Here is an 11000-nt window from a genome sequence, read left to right on the forward strand (position 1 = left end):
TAATGTGGGACTGAAAGAGAGAGAGGTGGCAGATGCTCGAGAATGTTCACACTACTTCGGAAGAAACTTTTATAAAATGGAAATTAAAATATTAAACCTAAGGTTCACATTCACTTTAGTTTTTTTAAATCTGATTTTGGATCTATACATGCCATTTTCCTGTCTGACGTTGTTTTTGTGAAGAAAAAAAAATTAAAGTATACCAAAGTCTCCATGAAGATAGTAAGTTTACAGTCATCCAGTATGTTAGACATACGTAATAGCAGACATTAGAATAGAATAGAATTGAATTCAACTTTATTGTCATTGCACATGTCACAGGTACAAGGCAACGAAATGCAGTTTCCATCCATCCAGAAGTACTTTAGGCATGATATAGATATATTACAATATATATTAGCAATAATATAGATATGTAAGTATATTACAGAAATGGGTCTATAATGGTATGTTATAATGTACACAGTATGAAGGTATGTTATCAATATGCTATAACTATAAGTGTGTACAGGCTGTAGTGAGTACAAGCTGTGTACAGGCTATGAACAGGATACAAATATGAAAAACTATACAGAAATATGAGATATACAGCTATACAGAAATGGGAACTATGCAGGTTATAAACAGTTGTAGAATGAATTAATTAATTACACAGAATTATACAGTAGTGCAGTTAAGATAAGTGAGATATGTGGATAATTTCTACAGAGGCTATATAAAGTGCTAGTGGTTGTGAGTGGTGGTTCAGTCCATGTTATTATTGTGTGTATGAGGGTACAGTTGACATTACTTAATGTTTGTAATGATGCTGATTAGATTCACTCACTGAATCCTGCCAAACATCTGAGCATAAAAACGTGACCTTCAATAACAGAAATAAATACATACAAGTGAACGAAAATATCACTGATAAAATTTTTGAGGATTTGCTTTTCTGCATTTTTAGATATTTGAGTTAAAGTTAAATCAAATTTACTGTTTGCAACAAATATCAGGGACCTCAAGTCAGCTCCTCTGATCAAGTCAATTCCAGACCGTTTTATCACAATACTAAAAGGAAAATTTGTCAAAACCACAAACAACATGAAACTAAGATATAATTAATATAAACAGAAAAAACATGCAACTTCTGCCAGAGGGAAGCTTTACTGTTATCGCTCTCATTTATTGCTGAGAACTTGACTTTAAAATCCAAGAGTTGAAACAACACCCCCTAAATGTCATGATGTTGTCACACCTGATGAACAGCAGTCCACTCCCACTACAGGTTGTTATCATGTCTGGCAGAGCTGCCGTACAGTAATGAGAGAAAACTGATTGATTAAAGCTATTGTCATGCTAATACCACGTTATGATTGAACAGAAATGTGCCAAGGCAAGCCTGCAGCCCTATAGCATCACAGCAAATAACTCGTAATATATTATCAGTTTCAATGAATAACAGTTAGCCAACTGGAGGATGGATGGTGGGCCTTGGGGGGTTTGCTAAACTGCTACAATAGACTCTTATGAAAGGCCTATGCTAAATGGATCGGGCTGGTTATACTGTCTGTAAAGATAACTAAAGGCATAGATAGGCTACATATTGGAAATAATAGGCATTATTTTTAAGAAGCTGTGTATATTGAGGAGTGACATACTGAATCAACAGATTTAAAAAAAAAAAAAAAAAAAAAGCAAAACACACAGCAAATCGTCACTTCAGGTTGAGTTTATTGACAAAAGAAGAACATGGACCGGGAAATTTATTGTAGGCTGATTCTGGCAGAGAGTGGGAGGATGTAACTACTTTCGTGATGCACTGTGATGTGAACCTATATGTGCCAGCCTGTGGGCGACTTAAAGTAGTCATATCACCTGACCTGCATGTCTGTGGATTGTGAAGGAAACCCACATGAGATGCCGAAACACAGAAACCATCTGGACCGATTCTCAAACCCAATGCTTTCTTGTTGTGAGGTGGCAGTATCAACCACTGAGCCACTACCACTGAGCAGTTGAGTTTCTGTTCACACGTGAGAGACAACCTGTTATCGTCCTACTGTTGTTCTCGAGGCTTTAATGATCTTTAAAGGCAATCACGATAAAGACGTGTGGAGCAAAACCTGTGGCTGTTATTTTTAGAAAGCGCTAAATGTCTTTGGGCTGACATTCAGCATAAAAGTTTTGATTAAAAGCCTCAGCCTTAGATTATTTTTTTCACAGAATGCAATTTACATTTTTCAGTTTCAAAGCTGATCTGGAAAATGGATGGAAATCTCTGTCTGAGATCACTGAGACTCTTTGTGAACACCTTACCGCTACTAAGGGAAGCATCATCGAGAAAAACAGTAATGCTGTACCAGAAACATAATGTAATAGGTATCAGATTGGACCATTAAACTAAAAGGTTGAACCCAATAAGAACTGAAAAATATGACTGGTTTTGGGGTTAAATGTTTTGTTCCCTCATAGCAGAAAAAACATCCAGTGGAAAACAGTAGCATGTAGTGGAAAATAATAATAATCAAATATCAAATGCTACCTTTTTCTTCATCACCTAATGCATAACTATGAAAAGGTGTGGGCCCGTGAGGTTTTGTGGTTACCTGCTTGAAATTGTCAGAGCGTGTTTTTGTGGATGCCGGTGTGTTTTATGCCGAGCAGCGTTACAGACGCACGCACACAGTTCCTACATCCCCCGTGAGTGTGGAACTTCACCTACACTTTGAAACTACGTCAGTAGGTTCAGAGGAGCAGCTTAGTGGAACTTGCATGCGTGTCTGTATTATTAAGGATTGTTACTGAACTCCATCTAATGCTGAATGAATACTAATTAGACACTAAATAGATGAGTTTATTTCAGGAAATACTGGAAGCGAATCTTTAAGATGCTTTTAATCACATTTAAAATCCCAGGCACTTCAGTAGGGAACAGAAAAAAGTCAATATACAATTCTTAACCACTTCTCTAACTTTGGGTCATGGAGCGCTGGAGCTTATCGCCGTGTTTGTAGGGGAAAACGTGATGTTTATATTGCATACGTAACAGATTATTGGACTGGGGGAGGAAACTAACACGGGTACTGTGAAAACATGCAAACTCCACACAGAAAAGTTCTAGTTAATCTGGAGGTTTATACCAGGAACCTTGGTGTTGTTAAGCATTAGTGCTAACCGCTTCCCAACACACTGAACCTTTGTTTCTGTTTAAGTGTAAAATGCTTCAAATCTATGATTTAAAAAAATGAAACAAAGCGTATGTGATAAGCTTGAATCCTGCTAACTGTTCACCTCCACATGCCTGGCTCACTGCCGTATGAAGGGGAACGGTATATTTGATGGTTGCTGGAAATTAAAATGCCTGCCAATTCTGACATTTATGTAGGAGGAAGGCAAATGCTGTCACAGTACCACAGATACTAGTACAGTATATTTCTATGAAACCAGAATGATTACGCATGAAAGATAAGTGCTACAAAAGGAAATGAGATCTGAGATATGTTTTTTTTTAAACATCTGTTTTATTTTTGAACACAGATGCCCACAGTGTCACATGCAACGATGCAACGCAGGCAGTGTCTCACTTACAGAGATCAGCACGAGCAACTACAAATACAAACGTGTGCATCGTTTAATAACATTTCAGTTAAGTTTTTCCAGCAGAATCACATATGTTTTCATTTATTCAAACTTTACAGCACTTAAATGAAGGAGTTGTTGAAAACAGGAGGTCAACACAGATTTCTTGTAAGACCTTCAAAGGGCTCATATCCATGCTACTCTACTCCTTTATTCACATTTAATATTTAAAGTGCAAACCACACATCAATTTTGCTCAATGCACCAATGAGCTCTTTGGAGCACAGAGGAATCATTACAATAAATAATACCAAGCATTCCTGACTGCTAATAGTGGTTTGCCTTAACATGCAGCCTTGAAAATTATTCTTGGAGACCTGAGTTTGCTCCACAGCGTCTTTGTTGACTCATGCTGAAACACTCCAGAGCATTCAGAAATCACATGACAAGCATGTATTACAGTAAAAAGGCTCTTAGCCAAGTTCTGTTTACTGGAATACTTTCCAATGAGATGTGAGGAATCTGTATCAGAATGCGGTTAGTGTGTAAATCAATATGAGATTGGATCCTGGATCCTGCATGTATTTATCTACTCGTTTATGGTTTAGTCGACACTATATATATATATTTTTTCTAATTTTTAATTTTTTTCAGATCAATTTCTTACCTACTGACTTCCACATGGCAGAAAGTCGATGCTCCTTATCTGGACGTACTGTTTTCAGCAGGAGAAACCAAGTGACTTTGAGCTCAACAATTATTAAACCAGTTTTATCAAACCAGGTAGCCGACGCCAATCCGTATGTCCAGGACAACTTGAGGACAGACGGTGCTCCTCCTATAATACAGGTGAGATTTTAGTAATTATTGCGCACAATGCCGCCCCAAGGATCGGATCCCCCGACACAAACAGAGTAATATAGTGTATGCAGTTCAGTGCCAGGAGGATTGCCATGATTTATACATCAGGGAAACCAAACAACCTCTGGCGAAGCGGCTGGCACAACACAGAAGAGCTACCTCTTCAGGCCAGGACTCCACAGTCTATTTACACCTACAGGCCAGTGGACACTCTTTCAAGGATGAGGATGTACACATCCTGGACAGGGAGGAATGCCGGTTTGAGCAGGGAATCAAGGAGGCCATTTACATGAAAAGGGAAAGACCATCTCTGAATTGAGGAGGGGGCCTAAGGGTACATCTTTCACCATCTTACAATCCTGTGATTGCAGCCATTCCCCAACTCTCTGTGAATGGTACTCATGGCCATTGATCAGTGGTTTTTGATCAGTGAGCTTTGATCAGGGGTTGTTGATTTATGGTCATGAGGATTTGCATATTAATGATTAAGGAACTGACATCCAAGCCCATTGTTCACCAGAGAATAGCTAAACACACTGATGCCCATCCCCATGGGTTTGAAGGCATTTTTGAGACTCAAAATGTGGTTTTATTGTCAGGGTTACTCCTAGGCTGAGAGTGAGGGTTAGGCATTCATTTTTGTCCTCACTAAGATATGAAAACAAGTGTGTGTGTGTGTGTGTGTGTGTGTGTGTGTGTGTGTGTGTGTGTGTGTGTGTGTGTGTGTGTGTGTGTGTGTGAAAGAGAGAGCAAGCTAGAGAGAGAGAGGTACATCCTTTCCCAGCTAGAGCCTCCAGTCTCAACACCCCCACTCACTTCTTTCATACACAAAAATATCTCTCCTCTGTTGGTTTACTCCCCCCCACCTCCATTTCCGCCAAGTTAAGAGATCTGACATCACAGAGTCCATCATGTGATCCACCCGCACAGAGCGTTGCAGTGATGGATGGGGCCTACCGGTGACGCACATACCCACTTTCTGTAACCCTTTAAAAGCCAGACAACTGCCGATGAGTGAAACCAGGGTTTCTTCATCAGCTGACTAAATCATGGTCGGTTCAGTCGCCCCTCCGTGTTTTTATGTACAAAGCAGAAATAATCACATCTACCACATGAAAAGGAGGGCAAACAATACAGGCTTCTTCAAGCCATGATTACTCAAACTAATTTATTGCGTCGTTTTCAGTTGCTGTTGAAGTGGCAGCACTGTTGTTTGAAGTGTTGTTGCTGTATACAACATTGATTTTATGGAGATGTTTAAAAACTGTCTGACTTTAAAAATATCTTTACAAATGAAAAAAAAGAAAATTGGGGAATGTGTGTCAGAAAATGGAAACTCCAAAGTAGAGAAGAAATGAACAAAATGCGAGACCAAAACCAAAAGCGGGAAACTGTTCACTGACCAGAGGAAATGTTGAAATTGAACCAGTTTCAGATTCAACTTCCCCTAATTGATATGTCCTAAAATCGCTGACTGAGAGCACAAAACAGAAGTGAACGCTCTTTTCTGAGAAAAGTATTAAGTCTGAGCACACAGATTCACCAATGGGTCACCACAACTCGTATCCAGAATTGTGCAAAGGGACATTTCCATTTTAATGTGCAGTGTTGCTGTTATCATTTTTTAAAAATATATTTGATAGAAAATGAACCTGGTACAACACGATCTTTAATCATTACTGGGTTTGTTTTACATTTGATTAAAGTTTAAATCATATTAAGCTTGAAGTGCAGCTATCGTCAAGTTACAATATTTGTTATTTACCATGGTACATGTTGTGTTTTTGTTGACTTCGTTTCACATGCAAGAGGAATGACGTGCACTCTGTTATTGCCACTGTTGCTGTGTTTTGGGAAAACCCACTAAACCCCTTTTCTCAGTGAGTGGTTTAAAGGCCTGTCCAGCTTCCTTTCTACAGCAATAAACAGCAACAATTGCAATAACATTTAATCCAAGTGTTAAAAAATAATGTGGCATGATCACTTGTGGACAGCAGGGTTTCTGTAAAACCCCAACAAACTCATGGTTCACATGTTTAATCACATAAGTTGACTTTGTCCCTCGCTGTGACTGGAGTTTGTGGTAGAATGAGAGTAAAAGCACTACATGTTTAACAGCATACAGAAAATCTGGAATATTATATAAGGCTTAACATATTCTACTGTTTCTCTTGAAGACTGAGTTAAAAAACAGAAAACAACAAAAAAAGACAAATCAATCAACGTTTACAGTTTGTAGACTTTCAGCTGTTTGAGAAGTTTTACAAAAAAAATACTGTTTTGGAATTAAAGCCATTTTTACACACAGGTCCCTTGTTATCACAGGCTCACCATTCATTCAACAACTTAACATGATTTTAAATATAAGGATTGTTTTCAGTGCTTGGATAAAAATTCTGTCCTCCCTTGAGGTGCTCTGTCAGGCCTTCATTGCAGCCACTTTTTTGCTGATTGGTTGTGGGTTTTTGTACTTTCAGTTTTGTATTTAATAACTGAAAAGCATGTTGGGTTGTGATCAGGTGACTGACTTGGCCATCGAAGAATATCTCATTTCTTTTCCTTGAGCAACTCTTGGGTTGCTCTTGCAGTATGCTTTGAGGCATTAACCATTTGATATCCTTAATACTATGTCCACAGTGTTTGACAGATAATGTGTTACTCCCCTGATCATGAGCTGTTTCTTTTCTCTTCCCATCATTTTTGTCCAACTTAACTCTGGTTTCATCTGTCATGTTTATAGAACTGTGCAGGCTCTTTGTCTAAAAAGTTTGGTTTGATCTGGCCTTCCTGTTCGTTACAACCGCTGGTTTATTTATATATATACATATACATACGCACACACACACACACACACACACACACACACACACACACACACACACACACACATATATATATATATAAAGCCAGGTTGGTCAGTGCATTCCTTTTTGACAATAATAAACCAAATAGTTTGTTAGTTTATTTGTTTTTAAGCCTCATCCAGACTTTTCTGACTTTGGTCGTCATATCTAAAATTACAATCAACAAAAAGCTATAAAATGCAGTTAAAGTAAGATTTTTTAATCCCTCAAGTTAGAGCTGAAAGTCTGCTCTTCAGTCTTATATTGATCATTTGATTTAATAATCCACTGTGGTGGTGGACAAGTGCACAACTATAAAAGAGTGTGCCTTTATCTTATCGATCTAACTGTAATTACAAACTACTTCACTTTTAACAGGGTGACTCAGTCTGTCCACGGCACACATTTCTGAGCCACTTTTGTTAGTGATCTGCTTTTAGGTGTGCGTAATGCTCGATTTAAACTGGATGACTCATAAATCAAAGTGGAGACTAAATAACCAGGGTGGGAGAGAAACTATTGAAACCAACGCTGAGTGAGACCTCTGTCTGCATCCTCTGCTCGGCCCGTCCTTTTATTCAAATATAAGACTGGAAAACGTAATTTCTACCCAATACGCGCGCTCCGGCGTGACATAATGGAACGTGCCAGGCTAGAAAAGCTCGGGGCGGTGCGCGCGGGCGTGTATTCAGATCCTGTAGGAGAGGAGAAGAGCGACACGGGGTGTTCACACAAGTGTTGCAAGTGTTGTATTCATTTTAAGAGCAGATCATTCCCGGCGCGGTTCGTCTCTGTGAGGTTATGGGCAGGACACAGTTCTGAGGGAGTGTCGAGCAGCGCCACTTGTCATTGTACCCACGGAAATAATGATGAAGAAGGATATTAACTTGAGCTTGGCGGACGACGCTGACCTGAAACCGCACCTCCGCGACGCTGAGAGCATCCTCAGCTCCCCGGACCTTGGGCTGCTCAAGCTGGCCTCTCCAGAGCTGGAAAGGCTAATCATCCAGTCCAACGGAATGGTCACCACGACTCCGACCAGCTCCCAGTTCCTCTACCCGAAGACGGTGACGGACGAGCAGGAGTTCGCCGAGGGCTTCGTGAAGGCGCTGGAGGATTTACACAAGCAGAACCAGCTGAACGGAGGCGCGCCGCCCAGCAGCACCCTGGATCTCGGGGCTAACATCGCCCCAGTCACCGTGCAGCCGGATCTACCGGTGTACACGAACCTGAACAGTTACGGCAGTGGGCCGCTGGGAACCACTGTCAACTACACCACGGACACGGTCCCTTTCCCGCCTCCTCCGTCACATCATTTAGGGGCAGCCCCGCCGCAGCCAGAGCTGTCTCGGGTCCAGCCGCTGAAGGAGGAGCCTCAGACGGTCCCCGACGTTCAGAGCTTCGGAGAGAGCCCGCCGCTGTCTCCGATCGACATGGACTCTCAGGAGCGCATCAAAGCCGAGAGGAAGAGGCTCAGGAACCGAATCGCAGCCTCCAAGTGTCGGAGGCGCAAACTGGAGCGCATCTCCAGGCTGGAGGACAAGGTCAAATCGCTGAAAACCCAAAACACCGACCTGGCCTCGACAGCTAGCCTGCTGAGGGAGCAAGTGGCCCAGCTGAAGCAGAAGGTGCTCACCCATGTGAACAGCGGTTGCCAGCTGCTGCCACACGAGGTTCAAGTGCACTAGTCGGAGGGACTAACCTGCTGTTGGGCCACTGACCAGCTTATAAGCTCCTTGGACTTTGTTAATGTTGGGGTTTCCGTGTGTCTCGTAGCCCAGATGTGTGCCGTTACGCGCAGGGGATGAATGCCAGGCCACGTAGGCCAAAACTGTACATTCATGTTCGTCTGTTTAACAAAAAAAAAATCGAAAAGAAAACTGAACTTTTATGATTGATCAAACGTAAAACACACCTGGCACAAAATACATCAACACATGGACCTCAGCGCGGATACCAGCCAGCAGCAAGTCAAACTGTGTTTGCGTTCCTCGACCATTTGTTCAAACTCGCCCCCACTTGGCGGATAGAACAAATCAATATGATGTATTTGATTTTTAAGTCAAATTGGTGTATTTATTTTGGTGCCGAAATGAAGGGCATTTGCCTCTAATATATTCTACATAACTAATTCTATGTATGTTTACTATTGAACAAGGCAGCTTTAAACTGCCAGTATTTTCAATGAAATGATGCCATGGGCTTTCCTAATGGGAGAAAGAGTCGCGTATACGTGTTTACTGACTGCTTATATGCAGTCGTCAGCTGGACCAAACAGACAGACAGTGTTTCTACGATAATATACACATTTATGATTCTGATATTCTTAAAATATGAGGGATTTGGTTGTAAAAAGAAGAAGGGAAAACGCCAACCACACCCATATTTGATACATGAGATCTGATCTACACTTATAGCCTACATGCTGTGGATTTCTGTAGGGAACAATTTGCATGTTGCTGACAAACTCGAATGTCGCCCGCTGCTGGGTTCACATGAGGAATTAATCAGTGTTTATTATCTGTAACCTGCACACTTGTGTATTTCTCTTTCTTTCTTTCTTTTTTTAATACTCTACCGAGTCTTTACTGCAAATGTGTTCTTGTTTTAAATGTGAAGAAGAGTGTAATCTTTCTGTTTGCGCTGACTGTTGCGATCACCTCTAGCCTACAGTTATTCGGCTTTATGCGGTTGTGTTTGAAATAAATGCTGCTGGGCAATAAACACTGTTTCCTCCATATTTTAGCCAGCCTCGCTGTTTTTTATTGGGGGGTTTTTACCTGCACGTAATGAAGGTCACATGTAGTCTACAGTAAATAAGGTGTTAAACAGGTCAGGCTTCATGGTCAGTTTCATGAAGGGCAGTTACATTAAGATTAGTTTTCGAATGATTGTGAAACTACCTGTTGTTTACCTGTTATTTTTTTTCTCTGCCACTTTATGGAAATGATCCCTTTAAGGAGTGTAATTTTATCTTGCTGTTCAGAATTAGTGATTCAGTGTTGCATTAACACATTTTGGCAGTATAATTTCATCTGTTGTTTAGATTTCTGTATAAAAGCATCAGGCTGGAGGATTTCCCCCTCTGCTGGTTATTTGTGCAATTACAAATGAAACAAGAGCATTTTAGGACAAAATGTTTCTGACCTTCGTGGCAGTGGACGAGATTCATCCAGCACATCTATTCAGTTCAGTTTAATTCAGTTTTATTTTGATAGCTCCAAATCATGACAGCTGCCTGAATCACTTATTTGGATGTTGTCAACTCCGAGCAGAACTCAACCAGCTGTTTTGTAGATATTTGTACCAATATTTTATTCTGAAATTATAAGAATCTCCCACGCCCACAGATGCTTCCAGTGACTGTTATGAGGCCATGTTCTGTAGTGTTCAAGAAAGCAGCTTAAGATGATTTGACCTTTGTGACACGATGTGTTATCCTGCTAAAAGCAGCCATCAGAAGATGAGTTCACTGTGGTGATAAGGGGATAGATGGTCAGAAACAATGCTCAGGTAGGCTGTGGTGTTTAAATGAGCCATCAGTATAAGCCTCTCAATCTTGCAGCAGAAACTGAGTCTCAGTAGACCAGAGAACATTTTTTGTAATCTTCTGCTGTCCAGTTTTTGTGAGCCTGGGTGAATTATAGCTTCAGTTTAATGTTTCTAGCTGACTGAACTGCGATCTTCTGATGCTGTAGCCCATCTGCTTCAGGACTCAGTGTGTTGTGCACTCAG

The 11000-nt window shown here is 40.8% G+C and overlaps 1 protein-coding gene across 1 annotated transcript; it reads left to right on the forward strand.

Moving 5' to 3' along the window:
- The first annotated feature begins 7919 nt into the window (after positions 1-7919).
- Positions 7920-10005, forward strand: LOC146558752 (transcription factor JunD-like). Its single transcript, XM_085247046.1, has one exon. The coding sequence runs from the start codon at positions 8132-8134 to the stop codon at positions 8951-8953; it is 822 nt and encodes a 273-aa protein (XP_085103172.1). The 5' UTR covers positions 7920-8131; the 3' UTR covers positions 8954-10005.
- The last annotated feature ends 995 nt before the right edge of the window (positions 10006-11000 follow it).

Source organism: Mchenga conophoros, linkage group LG15 (genome assembly GCF_057382185.1).
Source record: "Mchenga conophoros isolate Kocher_MC1m ecotype Shallow Benthic linkage group LG15, M_conophoros_male_GT1.1, whole genome shotgun sequence".
Lineage (NCBI taxonomy): Eukaryota > Metazoa > Chordata > Actinopteri > Cichliformes > Cichlidae > Mchenga > Mchenga conophoros.

Excerpts from the sequence above, each read along its gene's own strand:
- LOC146558752 (XM_085247046.1), top strand. The coding sequence starts at position 8,132 with ATGATGAAGAAGGATATTAACTTGAGCTTGGCGGACGACGCTGACCTG.